General features: G+C 43.2%; 1 protein-coding gene across 1 annotated transcript in view; it reads left to right on the top strand.

Moving 5' to 3' along the window:
- LOC105398623 (methionine--tRNA ligase, cytoplasmic) overlaps positions 1-18,796 on the top strand; it is a 34,026-nt gene that overhangs the window by 1,374 nt on the left and 13,856 nt on the right. Inside the window, exons 2-13 of the mRNA XM_048629668.1 lie at positions 238-364; positions 1,045-1,195; positions 1,641-1,784; positions 2,134-2,231; positions 2,783-2,899; positions 3,925-4,041; positions 4,562-4,637; positions 5,100-5,227; positions 6,250-6,354; positions 6,858-6,975; positions 7,216-7,275; positions 10,985-11,143. Of these exons, the coding sequence (XP_048485625.1) occupies positions 238-364; positions 1,045-1,195; positions 1,641-1,784; positions 2,134-2,231; positions 2,783-2,899; positions 3,925-4,041; positions 4,562-4,637; positions 5,100-5,227; positions 6,250-6,354; positions 6,858-6,975; positions 7,216-7,275; positions 10,985-11,143 (1,400 nt within the window). The remainder of the gene's footprint in view (positions 1-237; positions 365-1,044; positions 1,196-1,640; positions 1,785-2,133; positions 2,232-2,782; positions 2,900-3,924; positions 4,042-4,561; positions 4,638-5,099; positions 5,228-6,249; positions 6,355-6,857; positions 6,976-7,215; positions 7,276-10,984; positions 11,144-18,796) is intronic.

Raw genomic sequence — 18,796 nt, 5'->3', positions numbered from 1 at the left:
AAAAATAAAAAAATGCTATAATGGCTTTTATCCTGCATTCGAAAGCTCATTTTTCTTTCTTACAAACAATAAAATTGATGCCGGCTACTCAACAATGTCTTGCATTCACGATCACATATTCTTTCTTACAGTAAAGTTGTTCTAACACTTACAATTACTTATCCTGTACCTTAGCCCTTTCCTAACTATCAATTAATGCAGGCTACACAATAACACACTCTATTTCTTGCATTTCAGAGCCCCTGTTTGCAGGCCCGCGCTCGCTGCCACTGCTTGAGGTGGACGAGGAGCTCTTGTTCTTCTCCAGCAATGCGGCCGCGCAGTACTTGATGCCCGTGGTGGACCTTTCGCAGAATGGACAGTGGTGAGTAGGAATCATCTTGTTACACACTCCAGAATAGCCTTTTAACAAAATAAATTAATGTTTTGCTATTTTATTGGATTCATTTCATCTTGAACAGATAAAATCAACAAAATTTTAAAGGTAATGTATCAACTACACTGGACTAGGTGGCTTGATTAGGAAGGCAGAGGTAAGAGTATTGTAAAACTACTTTGTAGAGGCCTAATCAGCAGTAGACTATATACACACACACACACACACACACACACTCATATACGCACAACCACACACTCTCACATGAACTCAAACACACCCACAACACAACTACACAACATGCATCACATTTTTTAAGTTAAGTAAATTAAATTATAAACTCATGTTCCTATTACTAGTTTAAAACATCTTAATTTTAAGCCAAAACTGTTTTATATAATATTACTATTAATTAGTTTAAAAACAGAATACTAAATGTAACCTACACGCTATGTAAATCGTTTTTGATAATATCTTCCGCGGGTCACCACTATACAGGCATTTAGCCTAGTGTGGTGACCACTGTAATTGGTGTTGTAATTTCTTTTTATTAAATAAATTCTGATTTCTATAAAATCTATTTTTTAAATTTCATCAGAAAAAAATACCTATACGATAAATAAAAGCATTTGACTTTGACAATAACTTATAATGTTTCACCCCTGTAGCCAACAAATGCAAGAGTGGGAAGCCACGCGGCTCCTCCCAGCCACGCTGTCAGCAGTCACCGGCAAGCCAGCGCCGGAGCTGCGTCAGCTGCTGACATCTCTGCTGACGGATATAGACGCGGTGCTGGCCAAGAAGAAGTATATACTTGGGGTGAGTCAGCCAATAATCGTTATTGACTTGGAGTTTATCTAGTCTGATTGTAGATCGAACGCAGTCAGATTATGTGCCTAAATGGGCTAGATACGTAGGATGGGGCGCAAGATTCGCACGACAGATCTGTGTACCTAGCATGGGGCGCAAAACGCACAAAACAAGACGTGACAAAAATCTTGCGTCGCACTGGCTCACATTGTGCGGCACCTAGAAACTTCTATATTGAACAAAATGTTGTCCATGTCCAAAGTACACTAGAAATCATCTATTTTGACCAAAATGGCAGCCATCTGCTCAGTGCTCATGTTGAATTAATAAACGAATGATACGAGAGGATTGGGAGCACATCCTCCTTAGAATAGGCAAATAGCTGCCAAGCTGCATAATGCATATTATAATTATAAGTAATTCATAATATTCATATGGCTTTTTCTGTTTCCAGGACAAACTGTCAGCAGCTGACATATCGATCTGGAGCACCCTGTACCCGCTGTACTACAGCGCGACACACAAGACCACGTACCTGGAAGCGACCAAAAATATTCAAAAATGGTTCGAAGACATCGCTGCGGCTAAGGCTGTTCAAGTAAGCAATTGCAGCAAACTATCCACAAGCTTTTGTCGCATGTCGTACTAGGCCTTCTGTAGTCGTTATATCACAGCATAATTACTTCCATGAGTACGAGTAATGTTATTGTTCTATTATTATTGTATGTAGTTTGTAGGTATAAAATAATAAAATTCTTAAAATAATGCTATTCTTAAGTACACGGTACCCCTCTTTGATCATAAATATCCGGCCACCCTAAGGTTGTCTTGAAAAAGCGACAATACCGCCCTTTTATATGTGTTAGTATTTAAGTTATGTAAGGTATTTTCATGTGTAGGTAAGGACAAATAAATAATAGGTATTCTATCTATCTATTTTTCTGCAGGAAGCAGTAAAGCAATGGGGCGGCTCTGCACAGGGCCCCTTCGGCGCGCCCTCCGCGCTCGGGCTGCCACAAGTGCCGAGTCTGGTGGCGACTGCGACGTAAGCTATCGTTTTTAACTACATAGTAGAAATTAATTCAACATCACCATCATCATGACCCATCACGTCCCCACTGCTGGGGCACGGGTCTCCTTCCAAGCGGGCCTAGTGCGGGTTGGTGGACTGCAGAAATGAATTTGTTAAATTAATTATGTATCGGAATATGCACTAGAAAAACTGTGTCTTTATAAAAATAAAACTAAGTTTGGTTTGTAACAATAAGAAATATTCATGTGCTTTTTAAATATTTTATTCGATAGGTTACAGCATAAAAAAATCAACACCAAAAAAAGTTATAAATGATTTTTAAAAATGTTCAAAAAAATAATACTGACCGACCCGCGCTTGTTATGACGTAGCAGTCTCAATTCACGGCTCAGAATAATGAGTCGCGCCAGTTTTACGGGCATAGATTATTCTTAGATTGACATATCCACATCCGCTCTAAGTAATTGAGTCACGTTTGATTATTTGTATTTATCGCTGTATAAAATCCTCACCTCTATCTCCAGATATTTACCGCTGTATAAACTATACCTATCTGTTTCCAGATCACCAGAAGAGCCAGTGGAGGTGGGTCTCACGCCCGAGGAGATCGAACTGGCTGAAGAGAACTGGAAGCACGGGCTCGAGCGACTGCAGCCGAAACTAGAGCAGGGGAAGGTTATGTGAGTAGTTCTTATAGACCAATATTATAAATCTATAGACATAATATATTAGCGATTATCTACCAGAGGCGTAGGTAGATACTATGGATCTCCACGTGCCACAATATAACACACTTCGGGGCTAGCAAAAGGTAGCGCTATTTTGTAAAAATATATATACATATACTCACGACTGTAATCCAGCCGCTTTTGTGACCCGCAAGCGATTCATTCGCTTTTCGCTGTACATTTGTGCTCACAAAATAGGTCGCGAGCCGTATCGCCGTTTTCAGCACAATGCACTTAGGATACACGTCTAGAAATCTAAATGTGTAGGTTTCCTCACTGTGTTTTCCTCAAGAGTAGTTTTTATCCTATTCTGTAAAAACCGGAAGAGCCAGTGGAGGTGGGTCCCACGCCCGAGGAGATTGAACTGGCTGAAGAGAACTGGAAGCACGGGCTCGAGCGACTGCAGCCGAAACTCGAGCAAGGAAAGGTTATGTGAGTAGTTCTTATAGTTAATGTTATAATCAGTTTACAGCCTATTTCATGAACCTTTAAAATATATTATTAACAATGTCAATTATTTACAATGAAACGAAAAATCAAGTGACAATAACCAAATTTGGTAAAATTACCAGATGAATGTACGAGTGAGACATCGCCTGCTAATATTACTTACGTTTTTCTTTTATTAATTTACTTATGTATTTTTGTGAATAAAAAGTAGAATTGTAACTTACAATTCATTTTTTTTTTCACTAAAATGCTGATTTGTAACCACACCCTACGCAACACATGTAGTCCAACTATGGGTTTGATAATTTGGGTAAAAATATAACAGCTTACGTTTCCTCGAATACAAAATGGCGCATTTAGGGGAAAAAACAAAAAAAAAACGTCAACCTATTTTCGTTCTTGTAAATAACATAAACCTGTATTTTCCACAGTTATCAATTTACCTGATTCTTGCCACTTTTGATAGAACACTCCTACTTCATATCTTAATATTTTATCGTTTTAATTTTAACATTATTTGTCCACAGCCTACCCATAAAAGGCCGCAAGAACATTCTGATCACCTCCGCTCTGCCCTACGTGAACAACGTGCCACATCTGGGCAACATCATCGGATGTGTGCTGTCGGCGGATATATTTGCACGGTGAGTGTTTTGCATTTATCATAAGACCTGGCACGGGACGCAAGACACGCACGCTGAGACGTGATAAAATAAAATTGTTGCTGTCACTGTCTCAGCATACATACAGTGCGACAAACTTATCTGTTCCGGTGAGAGCGAACTAAATTGTTCCATATCTCATTACTTACTAATGAATTGTATATTGTTAAAGTTCAGATGAGTTTATAAAAACCACAAGAGCGAATTACCACTTCTGGCAAACTTAAAATCTTATAGAATTAAGAAATATTACACATTTACGTGAGCTCTCACCGGAACAGATAAGTTTGTGGCACTGTACATTCAGATGCGACAGCATCAAAATTATTCCTTAGAAAACTTTTATCTGTGTATTGAAAAATCTGCCTTTGTTTTTCCTGTCATCCGATGATATATTGTAGAGGTATACGTTCATATACCTTTCCTGCTAGATCTAACATCTTAATATTGGTAATTGATGTGGTTGGTCAAAAAATAACTAAAAAATACGTTAATATTTCAGATATTGTCGGCTCTGTGACTACAACACACTGTACATATCTGGAACAGACGAATATGGCACAGCTACTGAAACTAAGGTAAAGTGGAATTCGACTCTCACTTAAGGCTAACTAGCGCCGCCGACAGAAAAAAATATCATAATTTCTGTTTAAAAGCGTTTTTACCAAAACTGACTATATAACCTTGTTCATTATGCTATTTTGAACTTTTACAACTTCTAATACATAGCGAAAGTCTAGAAGTCATAAAAAATGCTTAAAACGGCCATGTCTGGTGGAAATAAAATTAACTTCTATATTCTACGCATTTTCCGTCACCCATATTATGGGTTCAGCGGGGGCTTCGCCTGTCATCGATAAACCCTAGTTTTTGGCCATTTAGAATAGAATAGAATAGAAAAACTTTATTCGACACAAAAATTTCCATCATATTCTATAATATTGTTGTGACTCGGAGAAGACATGCATTGTCGAAGCCCAAAATACCTACATAGGCCCGTAAAACTTCAACCTAATTAAAATATATTATTATTCTTACAGGCGTTAGAAGAAGGCGTGACCCCCCGAGAGATCTGCGACAAATACTTCGCGATCCACAACAGCGTGTACCGCTGGTTCAACATCGGGTTCGACCACTTCGGCCGCACCAGCACCGCGGAACAGACCGAGTGAGTCATTCACACACACACGCGCACTCACGCCTTGTACCTACTAATGTACTCCCTTGCGGGGTAGGCAGAGGTGCATTGCTGCACCCACTTTTCGCCAGAGTGTTATGTTAGTCCCAATGTAATAGGGGGCGGGCCTATTGCCATTTTACGGGCACATCCAAGACCCGAGAACAAATATCTGTGTTTAAACAAATATCTGCCCCAGCCGGGAATCGAACCCGGGACCATCGGCTCAGTAGTCAGGGTCACTAACCACTACGCCATTCGGTCGTCATTCATTGATTTATTTATTCATAAACACAAGGTGTATTTGAAATTCTTATAACTAAACAGAAATTACCTATCACACATGCATTAAAAGATCTGATAAACAAAATTTAAAATAAATTTAAATTATTAATAAAATTAATGTAAATAAAATTAATGTCCAAATAAAAAATTAAAAACTATATCAGAAATAAAAGCAAAAATAATGTAAATAACAATTTAAGTCACAAATTAATTCAAAAATTAAAAACAAATTAAGAAAGTTCACGAAACATATCAAAAATCATTCAAGTCATATAGACATTTTTCCAATAAAAGAGATTTCAGTTCACTTTTAAAGCAGCTTTTCGTTACCATCAATTTTAGGGATGGGGGCAGTTTATTAAAAAATACAATGGCCTGGTATGGAGCTGAATGCTTCGTCACCAATATATGTGGTGTGAGTGAGTCGCACGCGTCTCACCTGACTAGTCACTTAGTACTGGGCGATACTATACTGGGTGTACCGCTGGTTCAACAAAGTTAATATTCATACAATTTTAGTATCCTCGAACGCAATCACAGTGGTGCAAAAGATAGATTTCTCTACATTATGAGAAAAGTTGGAAAAACATAATTTTTAAGCACAAATATAAAAATTTACCATCATATTTCCAATTCAATTATGATAATTTCGCCTCAACAGGGCTGGAAAGAGGTCTCATAAGTAAATATAATTTTAAAAATATTACAACTTTGCCTTTTTATTTCAGAATCACCCAGAAGATGTTCCTGAAGCTCCAGGACAACGGCTTCATCAGCAAGAAGTCGGTCGACCAGCTGTACTGCCAGCAGTGCAGCCGCTTCCTCGCTGACAGGTCAGTACTGTCAGCAACTGACACTATTGCCACAGTGCTATTCGTTAAACGCGCCTAAAGGTAACATCACATAATTATATAACACCTGTCATTCTGTCTTCTGTCAACCAGGCGTGACCTTTAGTGCCCCATGTTTGTCAGTAACACGCTAGGAATAAGAAGCAACTGATGCTAATCTACAGAAAGAAAGAAAGAAAGAAAGAAACACGCTGACAAACACGAGGCACACACCAGTCACCGTGGTTAAAAATTATCAATCAGATTCCAACTATTGTGTTTATGGACGAGCTGGCTCGCTTGCGATATTATATTTAGTTTTGGTATTCCCCGTTGTGATTATAGTATCATCTACAAGCTATACATTCCCCACTACGACTACTAAAATTACTACGTCCACTGCCGGACATGACTACCCAGAAGGCTCTCTTTACAAGCTTCGCTATCCCCACAACAATTTCATCAAATCTAATATTTAATTTTCATCCCCTTATCCCCTCCCCTAGGTTCGTGGAGGGAGTGTGCCACCACCCCGGCTGTCTGTACCCCGACGCTAGAGGGGACCAGTGCGACAAGTGCGGGAAACTGATCAATGCCACCGAACTGGTCAACCCACGGTGTAAGGTACGTGAGCTGTTGGTGGTAATAAGTTTAAATGTGGTGAAAAATGGATTCCTCTGTGAAAATTCTAGGATCGATAGTGGCCTACTTTATCCTGAAAGACTCAATGTATCTTTAAAAAAGTTTTGGGGAAAAACAGACTGACACATTTATGCGACATAGTTATAATACCTTACAACATTTCTGATTCTACCACTATAAAGTTTTTCTGTTGGTTTCTTAATATTTGCTTTTCATTTGCAGGTGTGCGGAGACTCACCGATAATCAGAGCCAGCGAACAGCTGTTTATTGAGTTAAATCAGGTAACAATTTATCTTTTAAACAAACTAGTTCAGCCTTATTCCCGTGTACCTATCTGTGATTATTCCCACTTTATCATGACATGTCTTCTTCACATTAGTATCACTTCCAGGTTTCGCTGTTATAGAGGGCCGCAACGGCCTGCATCCTTTTGAAAGACTTTCGGAAAGGCTCCTTTTCTATTTTATTTCTACTTCTTATATTATTGTCTAACTCTCTTTATATATTATTATTCCTCTACTACTAACAGTTAGAGCAATGAATCCTATTCCCATAAATATCTGTGATTATTGTCAATATAGGCTCTTTGTATCTCTCTACGCTCTTTCTACCTCCTTTCCTATACCTCTTACTTTAGCCTTTAGCCTGTTATCATCTGAGTGTCTTTTTACAGCTAGAGCCATCAATGAGATAAAGATAGATAAAAGATAAAAAGTATTTATTCGGTGTCTAGCACCACACACCAAAAAATAATAATAACATAAGTAAAAAGTACACAAAAAATAAAACAAAAAAACGAAATTAAAAGTGAAACAAACAAACAAAAGAACATTAAGAATAATTTAAAAATATATATATATATATATATATACAGGGTGTTGCAAAATTGGTATACTAAGCCGAAACCTACATGTGCAGCATGTTATATCTAAGCCCGAAACTGAAATCAGAATTTGGAAATTCGTGAAAAAAAATTTTTTTTTCCATAGTAAAAGTCACGTGACCAACAAAATTTCTATGGAAAATGATTTTTTTTTTCGTGAATTTTCAAATTCGGATTTCAGTTTCGGGCTTAGATATAACATGCTGCACATGTAGGTTTCGGCTTAGTATACCCTTTTTGCAACACCCTGTATAATGGTGTGAGTTGTCCAGCACCGAAAAGGCCCGCGCCTCAGCTTACACCGCTACAGATGAGGTGACATCCACCCACCTGACGCGGCACTGGTTTTCAGTCGCGTCCTAGAGTGACTGTCATTTTTGACCTACTTTTATAAAAAAAAATAATATATATATTGTATATAGGTATACGGTTATACATAAATTTTATACTTAAATACCAATACTGGAAAATATAATAACTATTATAAAAACATACACATAATATATAAAGCAAGCATGTATACAATAATATGGTCCTAATGCAGAATAAACTAATAAAAATACTAAGTGAGGGTAAATGTGCCTTCGGCGTTTCAGCGAGCGAGCGACACCGGTCACACCGGTCGCCTCGCTTGTTTCAGCGCTCAGAACAGCCCGTGCCGTCGGCTGAACACTACGGTGAAACAGTTTTACAAACACAATAGATACAGTGTGAGTGAAAAAGGAACACAATTAGCACCACACAAGATCTATTTTTCAATAGCAGATAATATTGAAAAAGGGTACAATTTAAATCATCACCAAAAAAAATAATTGTACGCTAATACATTGCACCAAAAAAATTAATTAAAACCAAATTAATTAAATGAACTCCAAAATCGAAACCCCAAAAAAAAACGTTTACGTTCCAAAATAAACAAACACGCCTCCAAATAATTGCAAGTTTACAATAGAAAATCTTTTTCGTCGCCAAAACGGATAAATCATCACCAAATTATGCTATACTAAAATATAAACATTGACACCAAAACTAAGTGTTCAATTTTTTTTTATAACTATCACCAAATTATCCTACCCAAAAACAATATAAAATATAGTATAAAGGTAATCGATTTACCTGTTAATTTTAATATGTAGGCATTTACGGCTTTAAGAGTGGTGCGGCATGAATTTTGAATTTGCGCGATGCGATTTGTGGACGCAATGTATTGATGTCTAGTACATCGACCTCAATACATCGCGGCAAATTCACCCCTTCTGGACAAGGTCAAATTTGAGCGGCGCCATCCCCCCGCGCCCGCATACTCATATACATACATTTACCTATCATCATCATGATCATCAGCCAATAATCATCCACTGCTGGACATAGGCCTCTCCCAAGGAGCGCCACAACACTCGGTCCTCGGCCTTCCTCATCCAAACACAACCCGCCTAAGGTCGTCAGTCCAGCGGGCAGGAGGGCGTCCCACGCTGCGTTTGCCTGTTCGAGGTCTCTACTCGAGAACTCGTCTACCCCAACAGTTATCGGTTCTTCGGCAGATATAACCAGCCCACTGCCATTTCAGCTTGCATATTTTGACAGCTATGTCAATAACCTTAGTCCTCTGACAGATAACCTCATTTCTGATACGATCCATCAGAGAAACCCCAAGCACCAAGCACTTAACTATAATAAATTGTATTTCAATTCCTTATTTCTATAGAAATTATTGGTACATGGCAAAATTCAAACCCTCGGCCACACGAATGGGAGTCGAGATGGCGTAACGGATAGATTTTACTAGGCACATATAGTTTTACAGTATGCAGTAAAAAATAATTTGGTTCATTTCAAAAATATTTAGGGAAGCATGATTTGGTGATGATTTATCCGTTTTGGCGGAGATTTTGAATTTATTGGCGGCAGTATCATATAATTTCTGGTGGAGGTTTAAATACAAGCCATTGAAAAATAAAAAAAGGATTGTTATTTGTTAAACACATTTAACAAATAACAATCGCGTGGTCCTATAATTTCTTTTCCAGACTCCTTTCCTATACCTCTGACTTTGGCCTATAAGACTTTCATTGTCTGACACTTTTGCTGTTCCCTAAAATCCTCTATTACCCACAGCTAGAGCCATCGATCCGCGCGTGGTCCGACAAAGCGTCAGCGGGCTGGGCGGGCGGTGCGCGCGCCGTGCTTCGCCCCTGGCTCAAGGAGACTCTAGCGTTATTTCCATGTATCTGTGATTGTTCCCAATAGATCACAAATATGGCTTATATTCTCCTTCTTACCGTATCGGCTACAAAATATAAAGCTAGAATACCTACCGTTGTGAAACGATTAGGCAGATCAAAACGACCTTTTTAGATGATTTTCGTGGGCTTCTACTCTCTTTCTACCTTTTTTCCTATATCTCATACTTTAGCCTGTTATTTTTACAGCTAGAACCATCAATCCGCGCCTGGTCCGACAAAGCCTCGGCCGGCTGGGCGGGCGGCGCGCGCGCCGTGTTGCGCGCCTGGCTCAAGGAGACATTGAGACCTTGAACCTATTCTTATTTACTTATCTGTGATAATTGTCAATAGATCACAATCATGGCTTGTATTTTCCGTCTGCTTACCGTGTCTGCAACAAACAATAGACCTACGAGTATTTAACTGCGGTGAAATGATTAGCCAGTCAAATTATCTAGATCCGACAATTTCAGGCAGACAACTTCCTTTTTGTATGATTTTCAAAGGTTTACTCTCTTTCTACCTCCTTTCCTATACTTCTGCCTTTAGCCTGTTATCATCTGACTGTCTTTCTACAGCTAGAACCTTCAATCCGCGCGTGGTCCGACAAAGCGTCGGCCGGCTGGGCGGGCGGCGCGCGCGCCGTGCTACGAGCCTGGCTCAAGGAGACTAGCATTATATCCATGAATCTGTCATAATTTCCTATTGATCACATCATGGCTTTGGTTCGCCTTAAAACAATTAGGCAGATGAAATTAGCGGGAACCGATAATTTCAGGCGGACGGCGTCATTTTCGGAAGGTTTTCCTGGCTCGTTTCGTATACCTCTGGCTTTAGCCTGTATGTCTTATTATCTGACTGTTATTATTCCTATACTACCCACAGTTAGAGCCCTCAATCCGCGCGTGGTCCGACAAAGCGTCAGCGGGCTGGGCGGGCGGCGCGCGCGCCGTGCTGCGAGCCTGGCTCAAGGAGACTCTGAGACCTCGCGCTGTTACTAGAGACTTGAAGTGGGGCGTGCCCGTGCCTAACTACCCGGATAAGGTAAGAATTATGTGTCATTTAGTCATTAATTCATTCATCGGTAGATGCGCTGAGGGTATCCATAATCATGAATCAGACAGCAATGATAAGGTAAGAAACTCAACTTATTCACTCCTCTGTAATTCATTCTTTAACTCGTAGTTTGCTATCTTAAAGTTACTACAACATTATCCTGTAAGTTATAAAAATTTAACGACATTCCACACATGAAGCGTTTCGTCTCTTTAAAATATACAATCGACGCAGCGTTAACACAACGCACACACAACACCCGTGTGACATCGCTCAGTCGGCTCACTACCACTTTAATTTATTAGTAGTATTATAGCTTGACAACTTCGTGCGCGACCCTCCTTGCGGGGTGAGAGACGTGGCGGGGGCGAGGTAGCACGACATGCTACACACGTAGAAAAGTGTGCCCGGATTAATCTCGCGATAGCTTGTAACTATTTCTGACGTAATGTAAGAGTAAGTAAAATTTTATTCTATGAGTGTTCCTGTAAATGTCATATTTAGCTTAAAATTTATAGTTTGACAGCATTAAAATTAGGATGTCTACCTTCATAATATCTACCAATTTGAATTTATTTATGTTAAAGTGTTTTATTTTATAAATCAATTTCCATGTCACTTTCATGTTCACTCTCTGTTTGAACTTGTTCATCGTCGTCGTCACCCTCATCTTCATTATCGTTTTCATTAACTTCAATTATAAATCTAAAACAAAAACATTATACCTACTTTGAAGTATAATGTACTAGAGTACGCCAGTCATATTAGTTCAGTGTGTTGGGGCCATAGGCATAGGGTCAAGGAACTTCGTGGGTACACACACAAACAGCTGACAGACAGGTACACAGATGCTTGTAACTCCTTCCCACCTTCCCTATCCTAATGGAAACTGCAGGTAGATGAACACTAGCTGTCATCTGCCACCTCTACGACTGACCCTCGTCCACTTCTACCACCGCCGCGATTAGAGTCGGTCGACGCACCTTACGCTCCCGTCACTCAATCCGCGATAGAAGCACAATCCGCCGCGTACTACAACACACGTAGCTCTACGCCGCGCACCGGTACATCAGCACATCAACCTGGAGAAGACCGGGTGGAAAATCGAAGAGGTCAAACGCATTTGATCAGCCGGACAACCGTTCCTGCCAGGTCAGTTTCTTTCCTTAAAACTTCCCCCTTGCTCCTCCATTTCATGGTCCTTCGAGCCGGATTCCCTATTTTCAGTCCATCCCGGTTTATTTACAACCATCTGTCTAAACTTCACAACTGAAACTGAAGTCTTCAGTCAGCTGTTTTGTGCGTGTCATCGTTACGTCACGTTGTTCTGTTCTCTTGGTGTCTGTGGTCAATCGGCATAAATCGGTTAGTCGAGTTCCCATCACTAGTACCCAACCGTATTCTGAGAATTAGGTTCACAGACCAACTTTCGTTTTGACACGTAACTTTTAAATATCTGGGACTGCTTTTAGGTTATTTTATTAGACGAAAATATTAACAAACAACAATGAGCAAATCAGAAAGCAAAATGGTTAGGGGTTCCTCAGCCGACCCCACCAAAGTGTGTATGGCCCAGCTGGAGGCTGCAGAGCAGTACCTAGCTGGGATCTACAAGCTAGCTTGTAGTTTGCAGGGAAAATCGGACCCAGCTAGCGTTTCAATGTTCAGAGTCCGTTTTGAGGACTTAAAAGAGATGCGTGACCTATATCGGGACGCCTACACGAGCCTGAAGGGTCTGTCGGTTGAGGAGTCCGCGCTGGAACAGGCTGACCATAATTATATAAAATTCTGTGAGATGGTCTATTCCGTGAAAGTGATAGCAGAGGGATTTTTATCGACTAGCAGCGGTACTCGGGTGGAGCCGAGATCAACTCAATTTCAACTACCCAAAATAAATCTACCGAGTTTCTCGGGTGTCTACACCGAGTGGCCCAACTTCATAGGGTTGTTCGATAGCCTCATCCACAACAATGAGGGTCTGTCCAGTGTACAGAAAATGCATTACTTGGTCGGCGCATTGGATAGGGAACCTCTCGCCTTAGTTAAGCACCTGCAGTTGTCCGACGGAAACTATAGTATTGCTTATCAGCTTCTCAAGGAGCGCTATGAAAATAAGAGGCTTATAGCTGATAAGCACCTAGAAGCCATACTGTCCACATCATTGGGACAGGGTTCAGCAGTCAACCTCCGCAAATTTGTTAATGTTATTAAGGAGAACAGTATGGCTCTCGGTGCTTTAGGCTTTGATGTGAAGTCCTGGAGCTTCTTATTACTCCACATCATCCTTAGGAAACTTACCCAAGACCTTAGAAGTAGGTTTGAGCTTAGCCTCGATGGTTCTTCTAGCACCATACCCACATTCTCCTGCTTGCTTGCCTTCTTGGAGAACCAGCTTAGGGTGTTGGAGGCTGTTGGTGGCTCCAGGGGTTCAAGCAACCAGGGGACTCCGGGGACTTCACAAACCAGAACAAGTCTTGCCGCTATGGACATTTCATGTGTGCTCTGTAGGGGTAGCCATAGTATTTATAACTGCGACACATTCAACGCCATGACACCTAGCCAACGTAAGGAGGTAGTCACACAGCAGCGCCTATGTTACAATTGTCTGCGCTCTCACTCTGCAAATAGATGCACATCAAAAAGTAGGTGCTCAGTGTGCAATGGTCGCCACCATACCAAATTGCATCTTGCACCATCATCTTCATCTTCAACGTCTCCATCACAGTCATCATCATCATCGCCTCCGATAGCTTCCACATCATCATCATCTATGGTAGTGCCCTCTGAAAGTCTACCCGCAGTGTCTGGGCATTCTGCTGCATCCCTCAACTCGACGGTCTCTGACGGTAGGGTGCAGAGCACCATGCTGCTGGGAACAGCGATGGTCGGAGTACATGACTGTAATGGTCACGTACATATAGTGAGAGCCTTGTTGGACAACGGATCTCAGGTATCGATTGTTACGGAGAATTTGGCCCAGAAGCTGCGGCTTCCCCGCAGTTCATCTGGCAGTTTGTATGGTTTGGGAGGTTCATCTGCTCAGCGGACCAATGGCAGCATTGAGATCCGAGTGACATCCCGTCATGATCGGTCAGCTCCTGGGTTGGTAACCACAGCTGTAGTTTTAAAGCGCATCACGGGTAATCTCCCTACTGCTTCTGTATCTCCACGTGTCATGGAGCGGTGCCAACATCTTATGCTTGCAGATGACAGGCTGTCCACCCCGGGTCCCATCGATGTCCTCATAGGCGTGGACCTGTATAGTCAGGTGTTCAAGGGCGGTTCTTACCAGTTGGGTGAAGGGTTTCCCACAGCGCATGAATCTGTGTTTGGGTGGATTTTGATGGGGCAAGCGCCAGTCAACTCTCAAGTGTGTAGTCTCATGTCTCTGTCTTGCACGACCGACGAGCTGAACTCTACCTTGTCCAAGTTCTGGGAGGTAGAGGAGGTTCCAGCCACCGCCGTGCAAGATCCAGAGAACATTCTTTGTGAAAGGCATTTTGTGGAGACACATACTCGGGACGAGACGGGACGGTTTATTGTGCGACTTCCCTTCAAATCCACCCACATGCCTCTGGGCGATACCCGTACATACGCCTTGAAAAGGTTCTTTAACTTAGAGCGCAAGCTACAGAGAGACGCCAGGCTTCATCAGCTCTACAGCACATTCATGGCCGACTACCTTGAAACTGGCCATATGCGGCCTGTGTCCACGCCCAGCTGTAACGAAAGGTACTACATACCTCATCACGGGGTTCTCAAGGAGAGCAGCAGCACCACCAAACTTAGGGCGGTCTTCGATGCGTCTCATCCCAGCTCCACCGGTGTCTCGCTGAATCAAGTTTTGATGCCTGGTCCTAAGCTGCAACAGCACATTTCGGACGTCATATTGCGCTTTCGCACATACGCAGTCGTGTTCACTTGCGACATAAAGCAGATGTACCGGAATGTGCGCATGCACGACGACGATTGTCGGTACCAGACCATCTTTTGGCGCGAGTCACCGGACCAGCCCCTCCGGGAGTTTGAGCTGACAACCGTCACCTATGGCGTATCCAGCTCGGCTTATCAAGCGATCCGCGTCTTGCACGAGTTAGCCAACATCAACGAGGTCAAGTGTCCAGATCCGTCCGTATCCTTCGGGAAGACACCTTCGTTGATGATGTGGTCAGTGGTTGCGGATCCATTGAGGAAGCGAAGCTGTTGCAACAGCAGGTGGTCGATGTGTTGTCACAAGGGGGTTTCACTGTTCGGAAGTGGGCCAGCAACCGTGATGAGGTCCTCAATGGCTATCCTAGCGATCATTTGGAGTGTCCCTTTCGATTCGAGGAATCAGGGGACAACATCTTCAAGATCTTGGGGATCGAATGGAATTCGGACTCGGACAGCTTCGTCTACCATGTTTCACCCTTCGGGAGATGCAGAAGTAAGCGGGAGATTATGTCGAATGTTGCTCGTATCTACGATCCCTGTGGTTACTTAACTCCTGTGACCTTCAAGACCAAGGCCTTCTTACAAGGTCTTTGGTCACACAATTTAGGTTGGGATGAACCTCTGCCCGAAGAACTCACTACTGAGTGGGCTTCCTTCGCAGAGGGCTTCGTCAATTTACGGCTGCCCCGGATTACAAGATTTGTATCGTCTGATCAACCTCAAACCCGTGAGTTGATGGGTTTCAGCGATGCCTCGGAATCTGGGTACTCAGCCGTACTCTATTTACGCGTGCTAGACACGTCAGGTGAGGCGACGGTGCATCTTCTCATGGGCAAGTCCCGTGTGGCACCCATCAAGCAGAAGATGACCATACCGCGCCTCGAGTTATGAGGAGCATTCCTACTGGCTCGCATGATGCATCATGTTTTAACGGTGTTGCAGAGTAAGATGACCGTCGACCACTCAATTGCGTGGTGTGACTCCAGCATCGCTTTGGCCTGGATTCACACTCCACCGCATAAGTTAGGGGTCTTTGAAGGAAATCGGGTCTCCCAGATTCAGGGTCTCGTTCCTTCAACTGAGTGGCGACACGTTCCATCAGCGCTCAATCCTGCTGATTGCGCCAGTAGAGGTCTTCGTCCCGACGAAATTGTCGGGCATGATTTATGGTGGTCCCCGTCCTGGTTACGGGACGACCCTTCCACTTGGCCGGAGAACATTGCGGTGAACTCGTCCAGTGCCCAAGTGAATACTGGAACCAATGCGAGCGAAGAAGAGATAGTAACTGTAGACCCTTCTTTCATTGTTGGTCGCTAGAGTCGCTACAGTTCTCTATCAAGAACCAAGCGAACAATGGCTTGGGTTTTGCGATTCATCCGCAATGTTCGAAGTCGCAATCATCCGACCAAACATGACCCGTTGGTCGTACCGGAACCATTGACGGTTTCGGAGCTTGATGGTGCCTTGTTGAGAATGATTAGGTTGGTGCAGATGACTTCCTTCTCTGAGGAGATCACAGCCCTGCGCGAGAAGAAACCCCTCAAGCGACTGACTCAGCTCAGTCCATTTTTGGATTCAGAGGGTCTTCTTCGTGTAGGTGGACGTCTTCGGCACTCCGGCTTGCCATTCTCTGCAAAGCATCCCATCCTTTTGCCTTCGAAGCATTGTCTGACCGATCTGATCGTCGACTACCACCACGTCACTCACATGCACGCCGGACCTGCATGCTTGATTTCGGTGCTGAGCCAAAGGTTCTGGATCCCTTCAGCGCGTCGTGTGGTTCGACACCGAATACATATGTGTCACCGGTGTCACCGCCTGAAGGCTAGACCTTTGCAGCCGCTCATGGGTGACTTACCTCCCAACCGTGTAGGCCAAATTCGTCCCTTCCTGAAGGTCGGCATTGATTTCGCGGGGCCTTTCCTAGTAAAGGCCTCCACTTTGCGAAATGCGAAGTCCCACAAGGCATATCTGTGTGTCTTCGTTTGCTTCGCCACTAAGGCGATGCATTTAGAGGTCACCACAGATCTCACTACCGAGGCGTTCTTGGCAGCATTCCATCGGTTTGTGTCGCGAAGGGGAATGGCGTCGGATGTCCATTCCGATTGTGGGAAGAACTTTCAGGGGGCTAGGCGTCATCTATCGGAGGTAGAAACCTTCTTGCGGAGCAAGCAGAGTGACATAGACGCTGCTCTGGTTGGTCAGGGTGTCAGGTGGCACATGAATCCACCGTATAGTCCGCACATGGGAGGGTTATGGGAGTCCGCAGTGAAGTCCGCGAAGCAGCTGCTGAAACGAACCATCGGGGATAGGATTCTCACTTTGGAGGAGCTGATGACCGTGTTCTGTCGGGTAGAGGCGGTGCTTAACTCGAGGCCGTTGTGTGCTCTGTCGAATGACCCAAATGATTTGGAGGCGCTCACCCCCGGGCACTTTTTGATCGGTCAACCGTTGGTGGCGCCACCCGAGCCCTGCTTCGAGGATATCCCAATGCCACGCTTGAAGCGATGGCAGCTTGTGCAGCAGATTGCTCAGCACGTGTGGCGCAGGTGGCAGCTGGAGTACTTGCACACTCTGCAGCAGCGTGGCAAGTGGACCAAAGATCTCCCCAACCTTCAGTTGGGAGACTTGGTTTTGATTAAGGAGGACCACTTGCCACCTCTACAATGGCGCAAGGGGCGAGTGCTCGAGCTGCACCCTGGACCCGACGGGGTCGTGCGGGTTGTCAAACTCAAGACGGGCTCTGGCACATGCCTGCGTTCGATGGCTAAGCTGTGTCGACTTCCCACTTTGCAGGATTAGGCTGGCTTGTGGGTCCCACCCCAGCCGCCCTGTTAGGTTTACTAGGTAGGTATTACTTTATTTTTTTTGTTTTTTTTTGCGGAAAATCACCTCGGAAAATCATCTTTCTTATATGTTTTTTTTTCAAATTTTGTTTTTACTTTCTCGTTAAAGAGCCTAGACGCTCTTTGGGGGGCGGTTAATGTTGGGGCCATAGGCATAGGGTCAAGGAACTTCGTGGGTACACACACAAACAGCTGACAGACAGGTACACAGATGCTTGTAACTCCTTCCCACCTTCCCTATCCTAATGGAAACTGCAGGTAGATGAACACTAGCTGTCATCTGCCACCTCTACTACTGACCCTCGTCCACTTCTACCACCGCCGCGATTAGAGTCGGTCGACGCACCTTACGCTCCCGTCACTCAATCCGCGATAGAAGCACAATCCGCCGCGTACTACAACACACGTAGCTCTACGCCGCGCACCGGTACATCAGCACATCAACCTGGAGAAGACCGGGTGGAAAATCGAAGAGGTCAAACGCATTTGATCAGCCGGACAACCGTTCCTGCCAGGTCAGTTTCTTTCCTTTAAACTTCCCCCTTATACCTAACTATAATATTTCATGTTTAATTTACATTAAATTATAAATAAACAATAACATACCTGTCCAATACATCGTCAAATACTCTATCAGATTTATAATATTCGTCTTCATTTTTTATGACATGGTCGTCACAATTTCTCCACTTTTCAGGCGAATAATTAGAGAAAAGCAACTCTAATTCTTTTATCTTTTTATCTAAGTTAGAGTCAATCGACGTTCTTGCAAACTCGCCTTTCACGTACCCCCACACAAGTTCAATAGGATTTAAATCCGGGTGGTATGGGGGTAGGCGAAGCACGATATGACCATTTTCTT

Source organism: Plutella xylostella, chromosome 2 (genome assembly GCF_932276165.1).
Source record: "Plutella xylostella chromosome 2, ilPluXylo3.1, whole genome shotgun sequence".
Taxonomy (NCBI): Eukaryota; Metazoa; Arthropoda; class Insecta; order Lepidoptera; family Plutellidae; genus Plutella; species Plutella xylostella.
Note: the sequence above shows the minus strand (reverse complement) of the source record. Positions and strands in the feature narration are given on the sequence as shown.